At 43.5% G+C, this 25,770-nt stretch overlaps 2 protein-coding genes across 5 annotated transcripts in view; both read right to left on the bottom strand.

Moving 5' to 3' along the window:
* The window catches only part of MATCAP2 (microtubule associated tyrosine carboxypeptidase 2), a 125,036-nt gene extending 106,563 nt beyond the window's left edge, over positions 1–18,473 (bottom strand). The window contains exon 1 of the mRNA XM_051609561.1: positions 18,468–18,473. The gene's annotated coding sequence lies outside the window, so the exon portion shown is untranslated. The remainder of the gene's footprint in view (positions 1–18,467) is intronic.
* AOAH (acyloxyacyl hydrolase) overlaps positions 1–25,770 on the bottom strand; it is an 85,418-nt gene that overhangs the window by 40,930 nt on the left and 18,718 nt on the right. For all 4 annotated transcript variants that reach the window (XM_051609557.1, XM_051609559.1, XM_051609558.1 and 1 more), the window contains exons 4-12: positions 24,927–24,987; positions 23,724–23,823; positions 15,141–15,200; positions 11,261–11,331; positions 8,092–8,152; positions 7,512–7,582; positions 5,828–5,876; positions 5,332–5,380; positions 3,061–3,155 (exon numbers count right to left, since the gene is read on the bottom strand). In XM_051609557.1, coding sequence (XP_051465517.1) covers positions 3,061–3,155; positions 5,332–5,380; positions 5,828–5,876; positions 7,512–7,582; positions 8,092–8,152; positions 11,261–11,331; positions 15,141–15,200; positions 23,724–23,823; positions 24,927–24,987 — 617 coding nt within the window. The remainder of the gene's footprint in view (positions 1–3,060; positions 3,156–5,331; positions 5,381–5,827; positions 5,877–7,511; positions 7,583–8,091; positions 8,153–11,260; positions 11,332–15,140; positions 15,201–23,723; positions 23,824–24,926; positions 24,988–25,770) is intronic.

Below are 25,770 nucleotides of genomic sequence, written 5' to 3'. Positions count from 1 at the left end.
TACTAGCTTTTTAAATGACTGAACTCTCTGTATCTCTGCATTAATATTTAGCTGCTGTACTTTTGCCAGGTTGGTAGAAAAGCTTGCAGATAACCCTAGAAATGAACCTGTGTTTTCCTATCTCATGAATCCCACGTAGACACTTGGGAAGCTGTGCACTGCACTACCACGGAGCTCAGACTGCAAGTCCTGCACGGTAATTAGCCCAGCCCTGCTCTGTCCTGGGTAGCTATAATCGACTTTTTCAGGTTCCTCTGCATTATTAATATATCCTGAAAAGCTGCCAGACCAGAATGCCATAATTTTACATGGCCTTTGCACCAGTACAATTAATGACCCAGGTGGAGGCAAAAGGAACCTGGCCTTCTGAATGTAAATAAGCACGGGCCAGCTTTTAGGAGGTTAGCCTGGTAGAAGATCTTGCAAGTATAACTAAGACCCCCACACAAGATCACCCCCTGAATGGTTCAGACAGATGGAAGCAGCCAAATGTGTGGAGCCAGTGCAGCAGCCTTGGTAGTGACGCCAGGGTCTGAGTCATGGTCATCATCCTCCAGACAACCAGGTCCTTAGGTAGGTGACTGTGCTGCCAAAGCCCAGAGCTAGCTCTGCTTTCCTGACAAGAAGTTCTCCTTGCAAAGGTTCACAATCAGAGCTGCCTCATTTGCATCCCACCACCTGGATTTATTTTCTAGCTGTGAAATGCTGCCCCGTTGCCTGACCTCCTCCGGTGGAAGAGGCATGCTCATGCATCTGCAGCAGCACACACCAGGCAGTGTCCTAACTGCAATGAAAGAGACTGTGGGCAGCTTCCCTTCAGTACCAGCAGTTACATCACCTGTCTGGCCTTGCCTTTACCTGCACATGCAGCAAAAAGTTCTCACATGAACGTCCTTTTTACCTGAAGGTAGAAATTATGAATGAAGTTGTTTTCTTCTAAGAAAAATGCTACAAAAGCTCTAAAGACCACAGAGCTGAAGAACCTCCTCCATGGATCAGATATCCATGGTGTGCCATAACCCTGTCAGAGGTCTTTCTGATGCTGCCCAGCTCAGGGTGCCCAGTGTCTGAAGGGACATAAGGTTATCTATACTATCCTCTTATACCTTCTTCTGCTAGCTCTAACAAGTGGTATTTTAAACACTGCCTCAATGCATCCCTTTCTTACTGGACTCAGAACAGATCCCAGCCCTGTTGCCTTGTACTGGTGCACAAGAGATGTCTCTCCTGGTACTGGCTTGCAGTGGCTCTAAAGCTGCATGTGAATTCCAGGCTTCTTTTTTACTTACTCATGCATTGTATTTAGCTTCTCCAATACCAGTCATGTACTTTTTCTTTTTGTTTATTTTTGTTTTATACACTGTGAGTGGAGTGACTACAGAAGGCCAGAGAGTGAACACATCTCTCTTTGTCCTCCTTGTCCCAATTCAGGGCACTAGTTCTAACCTGGAGTTGCCTCTTTTGTAAAGTAAAGAAGCTCACTTCCAACAAGCCCTTGATCTTCCCCACATGCTGCACAGATGGAGATGAGTACTTAGAGAATATAATTGCTGGGTCTCACTTGCTTAGAGAGCACCAGTTCCATTCCCATGCAAGTTGCTTTATACCCATCAGACAGTAGCAAGGTGCCATCAAAACTCACCTCATAACCTCCACTCCAGGTCCCGACCTTGAAGCTTCTACCTCTGCTCACCATTACAAGTCCATGATCTATCAAACTAATGGACCAGCAAGCTTCAAGCAAGAGAAACTCTTTCTAAACCTTCATCATAGTGATAATAAAATGCTGACACAGTCTAAAACTATTCTTGCCTCCATGGATGTGCTACCAGAATCATCATCACCATCAGTATTATTACCATCTTTATTAGACAAGATAATCTCAACTATCATTAGTGCTAATTTATTATGCTCATCATCAGCTCTGTCATCAGTGTCATTCACCTAATTGTTGCTCATAAACCTTTAACAAAGAAAAACAACTGCTAATCTGCAATATTTAAATCAGCTCAGCTCTTGGAGCAAAAACGGGAAAATACATGAAACTCTCAGACCTCCAACAGCCCTGTAACTACTGACAATTTGGAATCAGTATTGTTCTCCAGAAAAATGTCCATATCCTCTTTCACAGAAGCCAGTGGAGGAGGAGCAGGTTTTCACCAGGGAAGGTGGAGAACAATGATCTCTCTGCTCACCCATGTGCAACACACCCTTGAGCAAAGAAGGACAATGCACAGTACTCCCTGGCTACGGACTGACCCTGGCTCGGGATAGGAAACAACAGCAAAGGGCAAGAGCACACCTGTGTGTTTATCTCCGTTCCCCGACTGCAATTTGCTTGAATGATCTTTTCCTCTCAATTATTTCATTCCACGCCAGTGAACTGCAACAGCTGAGGCTCAGCATAATTCAGAGTCAGGCACATTTTGTTGTTGATTGAAAATGGGAAATGCTGGGATATTGCCCAAAGATAGACACCAGTATGGTAGTGGTATTTTATGGTCACTACCAAAACTCTTTCCTTTTGGACGCCCTGCAGATGTATTTGTGCAACAAACCTCAAAGCCTCAACACTGGAGACACTAGATCTATTTTCCATATGCCACTGATGATGTAAAACAATCCAGGACACATAATTTCAAAGTCAGATGCCTAAAACAGAAGTTCCTAGACTGTCAGCAGGGTCACTTCTGCAACACTTGCACAGCAAGGAGCCATACCAACAAGCCTGCTCATGGCAGAACTGATCCCACAGACAGCACATGACTCCTTGAGCTGTGGCCACATGTGTGGAAAGCCAGATGTCCTGGTATGTGTCTCTAGCACAGCACTGGCCCAAGTGTACAGATGTTGGAGGAGCAGTAGGACCAGGCTATGCTTTTTTATCTTCAGAAGAGAAGCTGTGAGAGGGCATGGACACACACATGAGACCATGACTATAAATTCCAGTGCAATGAGGCATCATGCACTTGTTCCCATTTGGCAAGATGTGGCAGAGGGGAGAAAGCAACCAGCAACCCACGGCAGAGTGGTTTTGGCAACTCAAACATGATTCCTCACCGCTGACATCTGTGTGACGGTCATCCACTCAGGAGGGATGTGGAAGTGAGCGCCAGCCGAGTCTCCCAACAGAACAACCCCCTGTGAATCTGCACCTAGTGAACACATTTTATTAGTCACGAAGAGCAAACCAAAAACGGAGGGTGGAGAGCAACGCTTGAAGAGCAATAGCAATGGCAGCTGGTGCAGTCAGTGGGTGACTGGCTACACCACCCTTTTTCAGCACGTGGCTGAAAAGCTCAGACCCTGCAATGGGATTTTAACTCTGTCCACAGCAAAACCTGACTAACAGGCATGAAAAAAAGGGAGAGGTCTTACTAATCAGAAAAAGTCCTGGCCGCATTCAAGGATGGATGTGTTGTTTCAGTAGAGGCTCTGCTGTGCAGCTGACATTTATTTTTACTACCCATTGAATATGTATTAAAATGTATTTAAACATTATGGAAAATTGGATTACTCAGGAAATTGCTCAGAGCTCCTTATAACAGAACTGGGTGGTGGATATGCTATTAATATGAGTATTTCTGCTGGAACAATCTGGCTGGTTTATAATCAATGTTAGTTAGCATTTGTAGATTGCTTTTCATCTAAAAATGTCTCACCAGGCAATGGTTCATCCCCAGGATGCTGATTCAAATGTAAGCAAGGTGAGCGGCAACTGTAGCCATGGCTATTTAATGGGGGTGTTATTTGTACATATGTGTATATACAGGGACAGAATCATGGAATCACGGAATCTTAGGGGTTGGAAGGGACCTTGAAAGATCATCTAGTCCAACCCCCCTGCCAGAGCAGGATCACCTGGACCACATCACACAGGAACATGTCCAGGCGGGTTTTGAATGTCTCCAGCAAACGAGACTCCACAACCTCTCTGGGCAGCCTGTCCCAGTGCTCTGTCACTCTCTCAGTAAAGAAGTTTTTTCTGATCTTTACATGGAACCTCCTGTATTCCAGTTTGCACCCATTGCCCCTCGTCCTATCAATAGACATCACTGAAAAAAACCTGGCTAGTCCTCCTGACACTTGCCCTTAACGTATTTGTAAACATTGATGAGGTCTCCCCTCAGTCTCCTCTTCTCCAAGCTAAAGACACCCAGCTCCCTCAGTCTTTCCTCATAAGGGAGATGTTCTACTCCCTTAATCATCTTAGTAGCTCTGCGCTGGACTCTCTCAAGCAGATCCCTGTCCTTCTTGAACTGAGGGGCCCAGAACTGGACACAATACTCCAAGGCAGAATAGAGGGGGAGGAGAATCTCTCTTGACCTACTAAACACACCCTTTCTAATGCACCCCAGGATGCCATTGGCCTTCTTGGCCACAAGGGCACATTGCTGGCTCATGGTCATCCTCCTGTCCACCAGGACCCCCAGGTCCCTTTTTCCTACACTGCTCTCCAGCAGGTCAGCCCCCAACCTGTACTGGTACATGGGGTTGTTCTTCCCCAGATGCAAGACTCTACACTTGCCCTTGTTGAATTTCATCAAGTTTCTCCTCACCCAACTCTCCAGCCTGTCTAGGTCTCGTTGAATGGCAGCACAGCCTTCTGGTGTGTCAGCCACTCCTCCCAGTTTAGTGTCATCAGCAAACTTGCTGAGGGTACACTCTGTTCCCTCATCCAGGTCGTTGATGAAAATATTGAACAGCACCGGTCCCAGTACCGACCCCTGAGGGACTCCACTAGTCACAGACCTCCAACTAGATTCTGTCCCATTGACCACAACTCTCTGACTTCTTCCTTTCAACCAGTTCATGATCCACCTCATGACCTGACCATCAAGACCACACTTCCTGCACCCACATGACTGTCAGGGAGATCAGGCAATGGTATCACTTCACTTTTTAAGGCCTTCCCTGGAAAAGTATCAGCATCACTGTTGGCACAATTGCTGGCATTTACAACAAAGGGTCAGACTGGACACACATGAGGATTAAACTGCTATCCTCTATCCTCTGGGTTAGGCTTCAAGGACCACAGAAGATGCAGAGATGATACCTCCAGTTGTTGGTGTCCCTGATCTGTGTATTTCAATTTAATAACTGAGCTAGCTTTTAACAGGTAATTACCAGCAGGTTGTGCTTTTGGTGTTTCATCTTTGCCCATCCTCCAAATTAAAAATAAAATAATTATTATTTTGCCATTTTGCCTTTCTCATGAAGTTGTACAGCTTGGTGTCTTTCCCCTCCATTGGCAATGACCATGAAAATACTAAAATATTTATGAAATGAATACAAAAACCGTATTTTTTTGCCTTGACTGTAAAGATTTACCTTTGCAGAATTTCTCCTCATAGGGAATTCCATCTTTTGGATCCACACCCTGTTGGAGGAGAAAAGGGGCAGATGAGAGTACTTGTGTAGGGCCTGAAAAATGGCAGTGCAAAACAGAGGCTGAGGATTCAGTTGGTCTTGAATGTTTGCTGCAGGAAGCACTGCAGCACTGCATCATGACAATGATGCTTTCCATTATATTATTTTCATGAGTGTATGTACATTTAAATTGATTATAATAGCTATAATTTAAATAATCATAAGCATCAATAAATAAACTTTGCTCATAACTTCTTCCCCTACATTTCCTTGGTTTTTAATAAATACAGGTATATTACTTGGAATATCAAAAGTACTAAATAAATAGGAGTAATCCAAATCAGTTAATAAACCAGAATACATGAAAAATTAATATTTGCAGAATAATTTAAAAGGAGGAAATAAAAGAGAAGCTGCAACCAGGAAGAAAGTATAAGATGTAACTTCATTTACTTACCCATATGCCATTGCAGTTAGAGTCACTTTTTGCATCCCAGTTAACAGGACTGCAAAAGGATAGAAAGTGTTACAGAAAATAAAGGCAAAGGGGGATTTTGAGGAAATCAGATCCTTGTTGTCATTTTTCACTAGGAATATAATATAACTAGAAACTCTTTTCTGCACAGAGGGGTGATTTTTTTTCCCCATTTTGAATCTAGGAGAGGTGATTTTTTTCCTAGCAAAACAGTATTAGTTTAAAGTTAATACTGAAAGTTGCTGAATGAAATTTACCTTTTTAGTTTGCATATTCACTTCGGACAAGTGAATAGGAATGATTTTTTTGCAGAAGACAGATCCTTTGCCCTTGCCCTTTTCCTTGCTTTTAAGTGTTCTCTAAAATCCACCAAGTCACACACTCCAAATTCAGTGCAGGGTAACAAAGATTTGCTCTGGCCTGTAACACAATGTAATGAGCTCAGGCCTCTTTTACAGGGAGACTCCATCTCTTCTGTCTGCACTACACACTGATTCTGCAATCCACTTCTTCTAATGCAGGTGTGCTGCCCAGGATGATGGCACATCATTCTTCCAAGCCCATACCCTTAAACTCATCTTATCTGGTCACAACCCAGTTTATGTCTAGGCTTTAAAAACAGTCCTGATCAAACTCTTCTTAACAAACCCTTGGCAGAGGAGAGTTCCACTTTTGAAAGAGTATTTTGAGCACAGGGTAAAATAGCAAAAGCAGGGGACCTCGTTCAAAGCCACCCTGTTACAGAATCCCAGAGTGGTAAGGGTTGGAAAGGACCTCTGGAGATCATCTAGTCCAACCTCCCTGCTAGAGAAGGATCCCATACAGCAGATTACACAGGAACACATCTAGGCAGGTTTTGAGTGTCTCCAGGGACAGAAACTCCACAACTGCCCTGGGCAGCCTGTTCCAGTGCTCTGTTACCCTCAGAGTAAGAAGGTTTTTGTCTTTTATTTAGGTTAAACCTCCTGTTTACCAGTTCATGACCACTGCCCCTTGTTCTGTCACTGGACACCACTGAGAAGAGTCGGACCCCATCCTCCTGACACCCACCCTTTAGATATTTATAAGCATTAATGAGATCCTGCCTCACCCTCCTTTTCTTTAGGCTAAACAGACCCAGCTCTCCTGCCCTTTCCTCATATGGTACATGCACCAATGCCTTAATCATCTTAGTGGCCCTGTGCCGGTCTCTCTCTAAGCTCTCTGTTTCAGGCATGCATGGAAGTCCATGCTCAGGCAGCTGGGAGGTATTCTCCTAGAAGATACTGATATCTAGCACATATTTGGCTCTGTATTTCCACCAACATAACACGAGGAATGAATGCTGGAGCTCAGCAGCCAGCCACAAGCACAGAGTAGGCACAGCCCACACTAGCTCAAGTGGCAGAAGGCTGTTAAACCACAGTGGCTTGGTTCCCCTTCCCACCTTCAGTCTGTCTCACCAGTTTTGGCTGAAGACAATCTAGAGAAAGGGAAAGAAACCTGTGAACTGCCCCTCAGGCCGACGCACCCCATCCCCAGTCCCTATCACCTCATCTCCATCACAGCAAAATCAAGCAATGAGAAGGGCTGTAATCTCTTAGAGTATGGCCAAAGCCTAATATGGAGCTCACTGTTCAAGGAGCCACAATTAGTAGGAAGTCTTTAAAATAATGAAAATGTTTACCGTCTGCCAGGGTACACGGTGGTGTTTTTGTCGTTGCAGTCTCTGCCTCGCCAGTGATAGCCCCTCAACGTCTGAAAGCCCAAAGCACACAGACAGGGTGCTCATTGTTACTCCTGCACTTTTAATTTAAAATATCTAAAATGAGAATCTAACTCAAGGTGCAGGAATAAAACCCAGTAAATGGGTTGTATTCCGGAGTCCTTTTGCTAAGCTTTAATAAATGGCCCCTTGCACACTTTGGTGCAGAAATAAGACAAGCTGGCAATTTAATTTGGGTTTTTTATATGACTTTACTTCACCTCTTATTAATTCAGTAAACAGACCACTCAGCAACAGAGCAATTTGCTTCTGCAGGGAGCAGGGAGCACAGCTTTATGTGTGCATGTCCCCAGGTGGCATAAATGAATGATTGTTTTTCAAGCAGAAAAAAAGCTCCTGTTATGACAAAAAAGCCCTCCATTGACTTCACTCCTATATCTATTTTCACATGAATGAATAAGGCTTTGCAGAAAGTAGGAGGAATCTCATAGACATTCTCATTATCAAGGGATTACTGTACCAAAGGAAAGTCTTTGCTTACCGGGAAAGTACTAAATTTATCTCCATCAAAATCTTCAAAAGGCAGTTTATTTCTTATGACACTAAAAAATAAAAACAACAAATGCAGCGTTAACATATGGAAGGGAACCTATTTAGCAAGAAAAAAACATGGGAAAGTGTACAGACTAGCTAGCATGTCATTTGCAGCTCCATATTCAGTTTTAGCTTCATACTTGTACTTCAGCAAAATGATTCTGTCCAAAGGAGCAAAACTGGATTTCTTTCAATATCTGCTGCCCAAGCTCTGGAGGTGAGGCTGATGGACCTGTGTGTGGCTGCCACAATGAAACTGAGTTTCTAAAAAACACAAGGACATCAACCTATGGGTAAGGTAACTATAATTTGTGCAAATAAATACTACACTCAGCCTGGCAGAAATACTTCTACCTGAGAGAGAGGTGCAGAATGGGACCTTGTGGTGATGGAGACTAAATTTCTGTCTTTTGTTAAAAACAAATGGTAAATACCCTTTCTGATAATCATCCCTCAAGCCTTTACACTCTCTCGCTCTCATCGTGCTCAGTCTAGAAGACTTGAAGTTTGCATATCAGGCTGCAGCTACACACAAAAAACCTGACCTTATGTTTTACCTGACGATCAGAGCCTCATCTTGCAATTTCTGAATCTAGTCCCACAAACTTCTGACCATGCTCAAACACCTTCAAGAAAAGTATTTTTATTTAACCTTGATTTGAGCAAGAGACCTGGGTCCTCAATGGTCCCCCAACAGAACTTAATTACATTAACCTTTTAAAATTACTCCCCCCCCCCCCCCATTGTGACTTTTGTTCCAGCAACCCTAAATGTTTTAGCAGTACATGAAGTAGGTGTTAAAATGATAGTGTCAGTTCTGTGCCCCTTTCTTTTTAGCCTGGACACATGCTAGCTCTCACATAGTACTGCCCAAGCATGGCACCTCTCTTTGGCTCTGGGCTACAAATCAGCTCACCTACATTGAGCAGCTTTTCATATTTGACCCAGGAAGCAGCACTCTTTGAATTATATGCTAATCACTCTTTCCTTGGAAAGTTTTCTTTCTGAGTTCTTCCCAGCCTCTTGGACTCACATGAGATGTTGAACCTGGCTCAAATCATAGAATCATAGAATCATAGGGGTTGGAAGGGACCTCGAAAGATCATCTAGTCCAACCCCCCCTGCTAGAGCAGGGTCACCTAGAGTACATCACACAGGAAGGCGTCCAGGCGGGTTTTGAATGTCTCCAGAGAAGGAGACTCCACAACCTCTCTGGGCAGCCTGTTCCAGTGCTCTGTCACTCTCACAGTAAAAAAATTTTTTCTGATATTCACCTTAAACCTCCTATGCTCCAATTTGTATCCATTACTCCTTGTCCTATCACTGGTCATCACTGAAAAAAGCTTAACTCCATCTTCTTGACACTCACCCTTTACGTATTTGTAAACATTGATGAGGTCACCCCTCAGTCTCCTTTTCTCCAAACTAAAGAGACCCAGCTCCCTCAGCCTCTCCTCATAAGGGAGATGTTCCACTCCCTTAATCATCTTAGTAGCTCTGCGCTGGACTCTTTCAAGCAGTTCCCTGTCCTTCTTGAACTGAGGGGCCCAGAACTGGACACAATACTCCAGATGCGGCCTCACCAATGCAGAATAGAGGGGGAGGAGACCTCTCTTGACCTACTAACCACACCCTTTCTAATACACCCCAGGATGCCATTGGCCTTCTTGGCCACAAGGGCACATTGCTGGCTCATGGTCCTGTCTACCAGGACCCCCAGATCCCTTTCACCTACACTGCTCTCCAGCAGGTCAGCTCCCAACCTGTACTGGTGCATGACATTTTTCTTCCCCAAATGCAAAACTCTACACTTGCCCTTGTTAAACTTCATCAGGTTTTTCCCCGCCCAAGTCTCCAGCCTGTCTAAGTCTCTCTGAATGGCAGCACAGCCTTCTGGTGTGTCAGCCACTCCTCCCAGCTTGGTGTCATCAGCAAACTTGCTGAGGGTACATTCTGTACCCTCATCAAAGAGCAAACGGGTGCGATGACAGTGGATTCCTCAGAGTGCCTGAGCATCAGGATGAGAAAAAATTCAGAGGGGACAGGTGACATGCACTCCTGGTGGGGCTCGTAACTCTTTGTCTGTCTGTGATCAGTAATTGCTTTGGGCTACTTCTTCTCTGCAGCAAGGTTCAGTTGCAAGGAACTGGCACAGATCCAGACCAGCTAAAAAAGTCCAACTGCCAAACATATTTTTTGTAGCTACAGAAAGGAGAAAGAGCTTGAGAGAGAGTGTGTGAGACAAAGAGATCAGAAGAAGTGAACAGGGTTGATCCAACATACGATATACAATTTGATTCCTGCTTCCACTGTCAGAACTTACAGGGCTCAAAATGATTACTTGTCCTGACCCACATTTCAAAAGTACTTAGGAAATGTTTCATGTCAATCAATTAATTCTCAGTAAATTCCTGATATCTGAAGTTTCAACTAAATGAGCAGACATAGATGAGCAAGTTAATCTTGACAGTCAAATCAGTCAAAATATACTGCTGATAATACAGATTTATTCTTCAATTTGCTGGAATCCTGCTGCAACTTATGGGAGTACATTGACAATTATGCTTTAGGAATAGAAGCCTGGCTGCTGCCCTCAGCCATTCTTAGAAACTGATTCAATGTCAGCACTGCTCGAAGTTGTTTTTCCTGCCTGTCATCCACTGGGCTTGCTTAAACACCTCGGGATTCTCCTACACTTTGCAACTGCCACTTCATTTGTGTTCCTCACAAAGTTATGTAGGTGCTGGTGACTTTCCTCTACTAAGCCATAGGTACCATGACTGGGTGAACAAATGAAACAGAGAAGTTTCTTGGAGTCAGGAAATCTCAGGAGAAAATTGGCTTCTCCTTGGAGGTGTCCTATCTTGGTGTGTGCCATGTATTTGACTTGCTAAAATTACACAAATATTTTAAGTATTGAAAAAGCACAGGGATCCCTCTGAGAAATCTTACTCACCTCAACTCTGTGCAGCCTCCCTCTATGCTACCTGGACAGTTTTATGAAGGAAACCAACAGAAGTAAAGTATAGAAAGCTTTGTTAACTGAGGATGATTTAAGAAATAAACAAATGTACCATATTCTGTTTCTGGTTAAGGACTGAAAACTTCATACATACTATTTAATCTTCTCACACAGGCCAGCCAGAAGAGGAAATGAACATACACTTGGGAATCCCATGAAGATCTTCTGGAGGGGAAGAAGAGAAAAGAAGATGGATGCATTAGTTCATAGAAGTGGCACTGCTTGGGATATTTAGTGTCAGTGAAGTCCAGAGCTAAAACATGTATTTTCTGACTAGAAACATCTGAAAACTCCAGTGACTTCATTAAGGATGCTACATGCCAGATTATTTAGACCTGACACAGCAGTCATCTGAAGGATTTTCACTGAACATTTTTTAAACCAACTGCTTTTGCTTACAAAGAGCTGTAAAATTAAAAAGAAAGGTAGAAGCTCCCATTAAGCTGTCTCCTCTCATGTACCAAAGTTTTCTTCAGTCTTTGTAAAAATTACTGTTTTCATGTTCAATAAACACAGTGACATTTGACAGTGCTAAGCTAGTGAAAGTAACACACTGTGGGCCATTGGGCTGTTTTCTGCCTGCTTGGGAAGGGGTGGCTAAGCTAAAGGTCAGGAATAATTCCAAAGAGAGGAGAAATGGGAGGATCCAGCACGTGCATAGAATGACCTTGATTTTTAATGAGATTTTTACCTGGAAATCTTGTACCTACACCTCATCTTGGTCAGACCTGTAAGATGTAAATGAGCTGCTGCAGGATAAACTGCTGCAGCCAGGTTGAGGTCCCAGGTAACCGAGAAGTTTGGAAGCTGAGAGACCTTGCTAATGAATGCTCATGTTATGGAAACATTGTGCTGCATCAAAAATCAACTCAAAACATGCTGCTAATGTGGCTTCACTCTAAGTTCAGGTGGTCTTTAAACACTGAAGGCATTCAGGTCCATAAATATGGAGGGCTAGTCAGTGTACAATCTAATTAACTGTATTCACTAAGGCTGCATTCAACAATTCCCTTTTTAATTCCCTCGGTGGCTTCCGGCCTCTCTCTGCTGCTGGGCTGAGAGTTGCAGGCACCATGTAGTCATGAAAGGATGGTACACGTGGTGCTTGTTCTCATTGAATGCTACAGCCATGACTGCATTTGTTGTTCTTCCACTGCTACTGCTCATATATACCTCTTAGCGTCTTCTCCAACCCATAAGAAAATTTAGCACTAGATGTGCTCACCGTGATTGATAACACCAATATTTATTCATTGCCCATTAACATTCCCTAATGACATTTCCATAATTATTTTAATTGGTTTTACAAAAAAAGAATAATAATGAGCCCCTAATGGTTGTTGGTGTTTGGCTTAAGCCAGTCCCTCACAGATGGCTCACTACTTTTAATGAATGGAAACATTTATTAGATTGGGGTGCAGGGGGCGGGGAGGGGGAGGGGGTGAACATAGCCACTTTCACTGCATCTCTACATCTGGAAAATACCTTTTCTTTTTCCCAAATCCACAAAGATCCTAAGAAATACCCAGTAAATGCAAACCCCCTGGAAGCCAGCCAGACCTCCCATTCTCATTACCAACAGCCATAACCATGTCTGTTTTTCATGCACAGTCATACACAGCTGCCAAGCAAAGATGGGGACATCTAACTTGCAATAACCTCTTCAGAAGTCTTTCCACAAACATGCAATGGGGCAAAAAGCAACCAAATTAGCAGATAGGGGAGAATGAGAACATATAATTCGATGTTCCTGTTCAGCATGAGCCAGAGCATAGAAGGGGTCAGACAAGCGTTTTTCTATCTCCACCACTGTGGATGCAGAGATGTCCTGCAACACACAGGGCATTCCTGGATCCTCATTCCCACATTCAGCCAGGTAACCCCCTCCCCAAGCAGCAGGGACACTGCAGCTGCTTTCGCCCTTGCTCACTGGCACATGTATGTTCCTAGGCAGGTGAACAGGTCATGGCTTGGGAGCATTCAGTTGGTGCTGCTGATTTTCTTCCCATTTCATCACAAACTGCCACTCTGGGATATGGGGCTTACGCAGGTGAGATACATGCTGTGCTTTCTCCTGGACATCTTCCTTTGTGTTTCTTACCATATTGTTTTTTCAGGATTTAAAATGGAATTAACTGCAACCCAGCTAAAGGGGAAGCTGCAAGAGACAGTAATGCCTCTAGAAATGTTATTTTTCTTTTTCTAGCTTTAAAATATGTTTCACCCAGGGTTGTTACAGGGAACATGCTAGAAATAACTGCAGGAGAAGCTCAAGGAACTGTATGATCCTTGTTTTTTTTTGAACTGACCTTATATCATGGGTTTAGAAACACTTGACTGGAGAAACCCAACTATAACCAAGGTCTTGCTACTTCTAGCTCAGGCACAGTCTGCTCATCCCTCCCACTGCTACATGGGCAAGTAAGAGCAGGAAGAGGCCAAGGGCATTGCGAGAGGGAGCAAGGGAGGGCCTCAGGGCATCAAGTAACTTTGAGGATATGAGAGCAGAGGCAAGCTGGAAGGAGACTCCACTACACCCAAAGACTGATGCCAACCATGGTGCCCTGCCCAGGGGAGCCTGAAAGTACATGGCATGCATGGACCTCAGAGGCCAGACAAGGCTGGCCATGCAAGGGACAGAGCTTGTTATGCCAAAGGGTAAAAGCACACACGAGGGAGCAAAGGAGCAGTGTGTTCTGGGAGGCAGCAGCTGCACACAGGTCCCTCTTCATCCCCACACCTGTGCCCAGGCTCAGGCTAACAGAGGACACTCTCAACTCAGAGCATCTTGCTGCAGCTCTTAACATGGGGACTTGCACCCGGGGAATGGGGATTAGAAATTTCATGTGATTGGAGCAGAAATCTCAGGCCATCAGTAGCACAGCTGAATAGGAAGGAAAATTAATAAGATCCTGCTGGTTGCTGTTCTGCAGGAGCCAAGACCTGTCTCTCCAGTGTATCGTTTATTTCCCTGGCTTAGCAATTTGGCAATTGCCCAAAGGCTAATTAGGCACCTCAATTTTCATTTTTGTGAGTAGCATCACAGTGAGTACTCAGGAAGAAGCAATATCAATAATTTCTTCAGAAACAGCAAAAACATTTGCTCTGCATTAAGTGCCTGAAGACAACTGGAAGCAAACTCTATGGCTGAGCTGACTCATTTAAGGGAACCCAGCAGAATAAAAGCTGCCCTTCCCTGCTATCTTTTAAGGGTCCTCTATACTTCTGAAAACTGTGTGAGGCAGAAAGATTTCAAATTACAGTTTTCAAGTTGAGAGGCAAAAGCAGCATCTCAAAAATAAAGGAAAAACATGCAGAATTTGCATCCAGCCCATTGCTGGACTTTCTGAAAAGCCCGAAGTGCTGCCACTGAGCTCTGAGGCAGTGGCTTGGTTGATGAGGCTTCCTCCCACATATGGCTACAGGTGCAAGGCAGGGATGACAAGGGAGAAGGAAGGGAGGAAGAGAGATTTCTGGATGGAAAAGCATGGGGCAAGGCTAAGTGTGAAATCCCTGTTTTTGTAAAAAATTCTAAACAAAATCTCTGTCTGCTTGTGTTTTGTTTTAGGGCTGGCTGCCCCACCAGAGGTGAGTTGGTCTAGTACAAGTGAGTGTCTCAGCATGGGGCTGCACTACAGCACCCACAGATTATATCCTCAGCTGCTGCATGAATTTCAGACACAAATGTGTGTCTTGGATGGATATAGACAGATATCCCTAATTTATAAGCAGTCTGCATTTTTAATGAGGTTTTTATTTCTGCTCTCTCTGTACTTCCATATTTCCTCTCTATTATCTCCCTCTCCTTCTTCCCAGTATCACCTAATAAAGCAGATCCTACACAGGGTAGTATTGAGTCAGCATTCAATTAAATGATGATCAGGTGGGTTCACAATGAGGCAAATTTAACAACGAGTCACTCCTGATAAAATACAAGTACAGTGTAAAACACTTAAATGCCACTGATTTCTTACCAGATCCTTGGCAGTCTTCATAATCCTTTTTGCCTTCCTTATTGCAGTACTCAGCCCCACCTAGGAGAGCAAGAACAAAACAAAACCAAACCAGATCAGCCTCACGATATTCTACCAGTTTTTCTCCCCATTTTCCACCTTTTAAAAAAATATATCAGTTGCAGCACAAAAATGATGTACGAGTCCACAAACTCATAATCAGTTCCTTTTTATTGGACTAACAATCAATTATCTGATCACCCTCTATGAGACTCCAGTTGTGAGAGTTCATTTATTTTGCTCCAGGGCATCATTTATTTCCTAAGGAAAGGTCCAGATCAGTTAAAGAGCTGAGATTCATATCCTGATTGCACTGCATGAGCTGCAGAGGACAGGCTTCTCCTGTGATTCCTGCTGAAGAACAACTCATCCATTAGTTGGTCAAAAGAGAGTTATGCATGTGATGCTGGTCTGACTTGCTGTGGAAGGGTAAAGAGGAAACACTGGGTCCTATGTGGATAAGTGTTATTCTTGAATGAGGTTCCTCTCAGCAGAGGAACAGCTGGCACATGGGAAGGTACCAAGCAGGGAAGAGAGTTTGGTAGGCAGCTTTCCTGCTTGGGATCCAGGAAGGTTATGTTTTTATTCTGGAAATACCTGCCCTTGAGGGCAAGTTCTGGCAGAGAGTGGCAAGATTGTTTTTCTATCATAGAATCATAGGAGTTGGAAGGGACTTCTGAAGATCATCCAGCCGAACCCCCCTGCTGCAGCAGGAACACCTAGGGCAGATCACACAGGAACACATCCAGATGGGTCTTGAAATTCTCCAGGATTCATGCAAATTTGTGCTGAAAAAGCATTAGGAGATTCTTCCAAAATGAGGTACTTCTACCTAAATAAAAAGGACCATTGTAAGAAAAGACCTTGGAAGGGTATTCTTAACAAAGGGGAACGGATTGGCCATCATAAGGCCATGGGTTAGGACTACTAGTGCTGTCCTAATAATCCCCCAAATGCCTTCCCCTTTACATGCATGCTCCTCAAAGGAGGACAGGAAATTTTGTGCAAGAGGCACCAACTGTGAGTGACAGCCAGGGACCAGCACTGTGGGCAGCAAGAGGGACATTCCATGGGTACTGCAGCAGGCCTGTGGTCAAACACACAGTGATGGCCACTTCCCATGGCCAGTATCTGCCAAGCACTGCTGAGGTCCTGCTATCGAGCCTTTCTCTAGGCTCTGCCATTGCAAAAACCTCAATCCACACATTTTTGCAGCCCACCTGATTCAGAGCCCTGGGCACAACCTGGCTGAATGCTCAGGCACGGGGAGCATGCAGAGACTGTTTCTGCACCGTGCTGTAATGCATTTACCCTGGCCTTAAGAAGTGTGGCCTGCAACACAGCACAGAAGGACCACACTGATTTTTCTGCTACAAGGGTTCTACCCAGTCATGGAGTCGAGGAGATGCCCCAGAAAGACTCATGCAGTCCCAAATGTTTAACAACTCTGATGAACAGCACTTTCTAAATTCAGCCACAACTTCCCATAGGAAAAGAAGAACCCACAATTTCAATGCAAATAAAAAAAGAAGCTAGTTACAGGAGTTCTGGAGGAAGGTTTAAGTTTGAGCTATGGGTGCCCTGGTCATAAGACAGCTAGTTGCTGAGTCCTCCTGAGATGAGTTTAGCTTGCAGGTTTGGGTGCAAACTTCAAGCAAAAGCACTTGCTTTGGGCTGGGTAACACCAGTGTGCCCCCTCTTGCTGCTCCATTTTCACTTTTGGACAATATTCTTCTATCCCAGTGGTGATAATCCCCATATGGTGTCCTCCAGCTTTTCTTAGGTCACCTTTGCAAACAGCCGTATCTGTGAGGCAGTATTTGTGTGATTGCCTCTGCCCTTCCCCTTAGCATGAAGAAAGACAGAAACTGCCCATTTGCCCACTTTCAGAAGGAATTGCTGCTTTTCTTCTGTAGGCTTTAAGGATCATTAAAATATAAAACAGAAAAAAAATGAATTACATTAAAAAAATGCTTCAAATGGTGCATCACAAATATGTTAGCACTTTGTTTCTGATCAAAATGATTAACTAGGACACATTGTTCTGCCTGACAATGACCTGCCATCAGTGCCTCCTACAGCCTGGCCTGAGGACACAACTGTTAGCTTCACACCAACAGGGTCTGAGGGCTCTGAGGTAAAGTTCAGCACAAGTTTATATTTATCTGGCCAGAGCTACAGGAACTCAATATGAGGGAAAAAAAGTATGCTTCACCAAGTGGCAGTATTTAAGCATTTGGAAAAAAAGAAAATATCCCTTGAGTGATGGCACCTTACTGAACAGCGGGCCTGCCAGCTTGGAATATTAAAGCAGCATATATTTGCATTTAAAGCAACCATTACCAACATTTTTAAGCTAGGGATAACATTTAGCATGTCATTTTAATTGATTTAAGCAGTGATCAAAGCAAATTAATTAACTGTGATATTCAAGGGTCAAAACTTTATAGTGAACGACATAAAGGGATAAGGAAGAATAAGAATAAGCCACAAGGAACATGGACTTTTAAGTTATTATTTTTTAATATATGTGTCACATTAATATATGTGTTTAATATCTCTTTAATTCATTGTGTCTATAGTCTTAGAAAAAGCTGGATATGCCACAAACAGATGAGAGATGCTAGGAAGAAGCCAAGACATTGTTTCCTAGTTTCTTCTCCCTGGGCAACTGGTGTCCCCAGAAGCAAATATGCTCCTTGCATTTGCCACAGTTATGTTGTACCCCACCAGCTGCTGTAATTTTTGCTATAAAATAACTTGAGACTCTAATGAGGAAAATGGCTTAAAGTTTAGCATCATGCATACAAAATCCCAGAGGCAAGATTCATCAATCCCTTTCTGCTGGGCAGGAGAGGAGAAACCTTTCTTGCTCTCAGCAGCAGTGCATGAGAAGCGTGGACTTCAGACAGCTACAGCAACAGTGCACACAGAAAGCAGACAACAAGGGAGGGAAGCCTGAGCTGCCCCTCTGTGTAGAAAAAGGCTCTCCGGAATGCTGAGAGCTCCTTCCACTGCGGAAGTTACTTCAGTCAGCCTGGACTCCAGGGTGGGCTGTGGAGGACTGGCAGCTGAAGCACTCATCTAGGAAAAATTACTCCTGATTTCATGGGTCACCTGTAATCCCTGGTTGACACCAGCGTATTAAGCCTGCCACCAAAGGCCATACAGCCTGTACAACCTCTCTTGCTGCACCTGAACTGGCAAATAGCCTCCTACCTTTCCCATGGCATGAAAACACCACTGAGAAAGGGGCTCCCTGGTTGCCAGCAGCTGGTGGACAAACACGCAGCTCTGCCCTAAGGGTGAGCAGAGGTCCTGGGAAGCAACCAGCTCCAACTGCACAAATCCACACACTACACAAGAAATCCATGCCACGGATAGGGCTTGGGTCAGAGGTGTGACTGGGATTCAATTCACTGCTTTCTTTCAGTGGTCTCCACAGAGCCCATGTGTTCCCAGTAATGAATTTTTCACAAACAGATCTGTTTCTCATAATAAACAAAATGCATGAACCAACTTTAATTGTCTTTCATTTATCATCCTTTTTGGTCAGGTCTTTCCCAGGAGAGTGGATATTTACAAAACACTCCAATAGTTTCCCTTCTAAATAATTTTCATCATCCTTTTACCAGGATTATTCATATCGTGGTACCAAAATGCTGCAGAGCTTACTAAACAGCACTGGCAACACTAGAATGTGTTCTACAACTCCCACCTTTCATCCTGCAGACACTGGGGGGGGAATCTTTACAAGGGCACAGGACAGCCATACCAAATGATATGTGTTCTGGATGAAAAATAGGGATGGACCTTGTCTGCAAGACCAGATCTTAAACACCCAAGGCCTGACTTGGTCCTTTCTACCTCCAGAGCAATACTCTAACTCCTGCTTGTTTTGCACCACATGTTTGTTTTGGATTTTGACTCTGTGTGCTCTAGGGGAAACATTTCGATTTACTTTTTCTAGCTTGCCTCTGCAAAACACAGTCAACACCCAGGAACAACACTTCCTTATCCTCACACTGCTGGCTGCCAGCCTCCCATCCCAAATGCTTCTCTGCCTCTGGGTCGCCCAAGACTTGTTTTCAGCAGTCCTGCCTGGGACAGCTCCTGCATTGGTATGACACAGTTGCATGCAGCACCCTGCAAAACCCATGCCAACCTCTTTTCTTTAGGTTTAGGTTTATTTGCTGGAAGGCTGGGGCTGTGTGGTTTGGTTTTTTTGGTTAGTTTTGGTTTTGTTTGGACATTTTGTTTTGCTTTGTTTTTCATAGAATGATAGAATGGTTGGGGTTGGAAGGGACCTTAAAGATCATCTGGTTCTAACCCACCTGCCTGGAGCTTCTCTTCTCCAGGCTGAACAACCCCAAATCTCTCAGCCTGTCTTCCCAGAAGAGGTGCTCCAGTCCTCTGATCATCCTCATGGCCCCCTTCAGCATTCTTTTTTTTTTTTTTTCTGCCAATGAAGAGGAGCAGGACAAACTGTAAGAAACAAGTGGAAGAGGAAGAAGTAGTACTCAGACTGTGCCTTCTGCTATCATTTGTCTACAGGTTACTTCAGGGTTCAGTTCTGACTGTGGCAGAAACAACTAACATTTCAGTAGATTTCGCCTGTTTACAAAAAGAAAGGCTAAAAGGAGGACATCTTGCTCCCCAGGACCTAGCCTGGCTCCCGTGTTTGCTTTATGGTCTGTGATCTCAAAAGAAGGAAACAGATCCCAGTCCCAAGGTCTGCCTTTGGCTGGCAGCCTGCTCTTACTGGGAGTGCAGAAGCACTCCTACCCCAGAGTCTGGTTCTGCCTCACCTCCCAGGAAGCAGCTCACATTTTCACTGCAAGAGAGAGGGAAATTAGTGGGAGTGTTTTTATTTTATGAAACCCCAAAGGGTTGCTTTTTTTCCAGCCAGATCTTGTTGGCTCCTTCTTTGTCAAAGAGTAGGCTGGCAGCAGTAATGTCCATGAGGGATGTGACTTTTCCTTTCTACAAAGTCAGTGAAAGACCTGATAGAGGGGACATCAACCAGCATCACTGCTTGTGGCAATGCAGTTTATTTTTGTAAGAGAAAATGACATTAGTATAAATATATATGTTTTTTCTGATGTAAGATTACTCCCAGCAAAATTCTGCTACTGGAGATTAAACTAAAGTCTGCAGCCACAAGGTCTCTAATAATCTGGAGCAGAAAAGTGATGGGGAGCAGAAGAGCCTCTGTGAAAGGCAAAAATAACTTTACAAGCTCTGTCCAATACAGACCATTTATGACTGCCAGTAGTAGGACTCCAGGGCTGAAGTTGAGCCATTATTCTGGCCCAAATAAAATCAATTAAAATATTGCCATTTAACTGAATGGGCCAGCTGGCTTAAAAAAAACTAGAGACAAGCTGAGAATAATCTTCTAGTGCCTAAAACCCCTCACCCTATTTCTGCCCTTTTAGCTCACTAGAGAAGCATCCCTCTATCACAGGACCTGGTGCAGAAAATCCTCCTCCTTGTGGGCTGTTCAACATTTTTGACTAAAACAAATATCCAAGTAATCCCAAACCAGCTAGTTTGGATACCTGTACCCACTGTCAGTGTTTTGGAGTGTTGCTGCAGCCAATGTCAGAGTATCTGCTGTTGATGTAGCTTAAATCACAAGGCATATTACAGCAGCTTCAGATGCTGGCCAGTTTTCAGCTGACAGTGGTAAACCTACACTTCCTATGTATTGTCGTATTTCACCTCCTGACTTGAAGGAGTCCCTAGTGTTGCTACCCTTATACTAAGGTAGAGGAGAACCTCTCGTTGAGCAAGAAACATGCAGCAGGAGACCCTACGCATGTACATCTACCTGCACTTCCAGTCCAGGTCCAGGGTCTGTTCTACCGGCACTTAGGCGCTCACAGGACCCCACTGAGTGACACCTGCATGCAGGAGCCACCACTGCCCCTTCCACTCTACCCCACCAACATCAAGGGCCTGCTCCTGGAACTCCCCACCTTGCCCAGGCCCTGGGGGAGTCCTCACAATGAAGCCACCCTTCCCTAGTTTAGACACTCTCCTCCTCCAGCTCCGCACTGAGAGCATCGTGCTCTGTGCAAATGGAGCCATATATTTTATTCATAATTAGAGCCAAGTCTCCTAGAATAATTGCAGAGTGCTAATGGCTCCAGGCAGGTTAGCAAAAAAATTAATTTGGGCTAATTTGTCAGAGACCAGGGAAGTATGTAATACAACACACGTATCATTTACTAGGCTTGCAGTGTCTCCTTTATGTAGATAGTTTGCAAGGTCTCTGAAGCTGGGGCTCTTCCTCCCTTGAGACACATGATCTCACTACAGCAACATCACAGAAACAGAACAAAATAAACTATTGACTGAAAAAGCAGCTACATGCTGTTATTTGTCTCCTTAAAGTCAATTAAAACTTGAACATTATACTGCCTTGTAAAGGCAAGTAACTCTATGTTTATTTTACTCCTTTTGCCAATAAAAATATGATACTAATTCTGGGAAAATGGGCATCCAAAAGTCTAAATGAATAAACAAAGTACCTGAAAATCAACAGCGTTGAACAAAACAGTCATTAGTATTATAGTCTTGTTCAAACACTTGGCAGAGGACTGAGCCAATGTTTGCAGGCTCATATAACTGAAGTGATCAATCAAATTACAAACCAAAGAAGCAAATGTGAAGTAAACTGCATTTTATGCATCTGTGTCTCTGACTGAATATTAATTAATTTCACCCATAATTCATCTTTACTCGGTCTGACTTGTCACAGAGTCACTGTGGGCAATTTATCAACCACTTGAGCATGAACTCTAAGCACTGCTCTTCTCCCATCTCCCACAGCCTCCTCACGATGCCTCAGGGCACATGGCAAGCTAAAAAAAAGGGCATAGTTAGGGCAGAAACATCATTTTGTTGATGGAGTTCCCTTATTCCTGGTGACAGAAAGGGATTTAACTACCACTCGGAAGGGGAGAGGGTTTGCTTGAGCCACCGACTCAGGGGGACAGTCTACAGGCCATGCAAGTGAGACTCCAAAGTTTGTTTAAAAAACAAAACTGAAAAAACCCCACAAAAATCTTCAGTTGTTTTCCTTGCAGAAAGTGCAGATTCTGGAGCTGTTGCTGGAGGTGGAAGAAGTCAACAGCTTGATCTGATACCTGCTCTGAGAGATGGGAAGAACTAACCAAAGATTTGACAGCAACCTCTTGAGTGGCAGCCTCTCCCCTCTGATTGATATGCCAAGCATTTCACCACAGATCTTCTAATTTCTGCAGGGGATCCACCTTGGTGTAAACTCTGTTTTCAGACACAGAATTTCTGAAGGAACCTGATTGATGATGTTTGGGCAACATCCTGGTTGAACCAAGTTAGTGTGGGACCTCTCTGCTGCCTGCACTCATCTTCTTTCACCCCTGCCTGGTTTCACACCCACAGATCTCTGTGTTGGCATAGCATGGAGCATGGTAGTCATATGGGACACACACCTGCTGTCAAACAGATTTTACTGCCATTATTGGAAGGCGAATGTTTCTCCAGATCTTAATACTGGAAGAACTAAATCCATCTTGGAGATGCACCGTAGCTCAACAAAGCCCACAAAAAGGCTCTGACTGATTTCAATAGCCGTTGGATCAGACCCCATGTAAAACATCCTGTGCAAACCTACTGAAATCAAACATGTCACTACCCATTCAGATGCAGGGGAAAAGATTTTTTAAAATAGATGCCTAAGTGAATCACTCCCTTTTTTACACTGCTAAACAACCACAATCACTCACAGGTTTTAGTGTGACCAAGGTTGCATGATGGCTGGAAAAAAACAACCAAACAACAACAAACAAACAAAAAACCCAAACATAAAACCAGAAAAAAAATTCTGGAACAATCTATAACTATTTAGACACCTATGCAGATGTGTATGTGGCTGAGTAGCAAAGTGGTAGGACATGCAAACAAGTTACCAGGGTGCAGCAAGTAACTGCATCACAAAAACAGGGGTAACCAACTATGTTTCCAGACTGCAGCAAGAGGTTATGCACATCAGCTTAAACTTCTTGCACTGCAGATTAAGCCAAATAGCCCTGCATTTGTAGTGTGTAACTAGACTGTAGACATGTTGCTATATAGTAAATCATGCAATGTGGGGATAACTTGTGGTTATACCTATACATGTTACCCATGGCAAAATGGTGGCATAAATGAACCTCAACTGAGTATCTGGTTTGGGGTTATTTTACTGCTTAACAATAAAATCTGGAGAAAGTGAAATTTTATTTTCCCCATTCTTCTTCTCTGACCCAGACCAGTAGAAGAGAATTTGGCTCTGTAATTCCTAGTCTCCATCAACCATGTTGTTGGTGCTCAACACAGCTAAAGCATCTTATGTACCTTTCATTCAAACAGGCATTTTCTAAGTGTTCATGCTCAAAACACTTATGTTTGTTTCCCAGGCCATACATGTGCACTTGAAGCCTATGTACTATTCAGTTCCAGCTTAAAAGATCTTCCACAACCTGTGGCTTTGAAAAACGTGGAAAACCAACTCACCTTTGGAGGAGGGTAAAGATGACAAAGTGGTTGTCCTGGATCCTGTTTACACAGCTTCAAGGAATGGCAGACCACATCGGCATTCATTTCCCTGTCTATGCTGAAGAAAACGGTGTGAAAACAAAGACCATTGTGTTCTTCTGGGTGCTTGAAAGTAGAAGTGATTTCCATGGGAAGCTAAATCTCCCAAAAGCCAGACAATAACCTCAGCCTACTTCACTGTGGCCCATAATTGCTGCTCAGTACAGATTTGGGTCCTAACGATTTTCTGCCACAGCATCCTATTCAGCTTTTAAAATTGGATCCCAGGATGATGAAAAAGCACCACGCTTTATATGCAGCACCTGAGTCAAATACATTATGACTGTTCTGTTTTTTAATCAATCATAATTCTGACAAAGATTTAAAGGTTAAAGTTAATGCGTATGCAATTTGGCACATATGAATGTTCAATCATTAACTCAAGAAAATAACCAGGAATCCTTCAAATATCCTTCACTGTTCATCACCAAGCAAAAGGGCTATGATTGTTTCTTTCTTTTTGGGACACACCTCTGGGCTAATCAGGAATTAAATTAAAATATTTTATTATAGCCATTCTTAGTCCTGTAAGCACTTTGCAGTCCCTTGACTAGTTTTATAAATAAAAATACAAACCCTGGGGAGGAAGAAGATTTGGCAAAAACTCAGTTAATTAAACTAAGAACTTTCAAAGAGGAAAAAAAATGACATCTTATTTTTTTAAAATCACTTTACATTATTATTAGGCTTCCCCAAGCGCGTGTATCAGGGTTGGGGCTGAGAGCATGTTGGGGCTGAGAATTAGAAAACTTGACTGAAAGCAGAAGGGAAAGCAAGAGCCAAGTATTACAGTAGCATATGACTCTATAGAACCTGTCTCACACACATGGGTTATTCAAATTCCTCCCTCAGCCAAATGAACTTAATTTCAAAAGGTAATTACATTAGGTGGGCCTGATCTGAGATTCAAATGGAATATGAAAATAGTTACCAGTGGCAGCCAGTGTTTATTCACACAGGAACAGTTATGTCAAGTGCCAAACCAGAATCCCTCTCAAGCATCTCTGCTTTAATAACAATGTGATTTTTAAGAATGAACCCCCTACACCTCAATCCGACGGCACATCCATGCATGTCAAGGACAAACTAAGCAAAGACCTGAGAGCACACAACAGTACTTACAGTTCAGCTATATATGGTCCGTAAAGTTCAGCAAGTACATAGCAGACACCTTGCAGTTTTTCTAGAAAACATAATTTTTTAAAGTAATTGAGCATAGTGAAACAGGTTTTATAACAGTCAAAACACAGCAGGAATTGGTTTATTAAGGTGAATGCTGATTTTTCTTAGGGGAAGGAGTGTGAATCTGTGACTTCAGCACAGCACTGGAGAATAGGAAAACCTGAATTTCTACCCTATCTCAGAACATAAGGCTTTAGACAAGCCACATGATAAAGGAAGGCCAAAACAGGTAACTAACATTTTTTAAATGGCCTGAGTATGGCATAACAGAAAACTCAAAAGAAATCACACATGCTCCAGCATCTTCTAAGCAGTTTAAACAAAGAGCTCAGTTGGTTTGCAAGAAGAAAACAAACACATAAATCAAAGTGCAGAAAGTGATGCAGGGCTTGCTGCCACTGCTAGAGCTGCCTCAGAGCCTCTGGGGTTTTGTGTGAGTTGAGTATGTTTTGTGTGGAGCAGGAGATGTGCAGGAGTAATTGCACTCAAACAAATATTTGACACTTTTCATTTAGCTTCCTTTCACAGTGTGCAGCCATTTGCCTTTTTGGGATCATGTCTCAGGTGGCTTGCTTTAATCTGGGTGAAGTATGCCCTCCATGCCCTCCAGAGGACAGCTCATTGGAGATTTCTTTGAGACACTGTTGTAAAAAAAAATTAGTCCCCTCATCCAAGCAAAGACACTTACGGGAGAGATTGGAGGTTTGAATACAGGTAGGGCATGATGGTAGCACTGATCTGATCATTCCCACGAAGGAAAATGGACTGTTTCTTGGCCTGAACA

Source organism: Apus apus, chromosome 2, assembly GCF_020740795.1.
Source record: "Apus apus isolate bApuApu2 chromosome 2, bApuApu2.pri.cur, whole genome shotgun sequence".
Taxonomy (NCBI): Eukaryota; Metazoa; Chordata; class Aves; order Apodiformes; family Apodidae; genus Apus; species Apus apus.
This window is presented reverse-complemented; position numbering and strand designations above follow the sequence as displayed.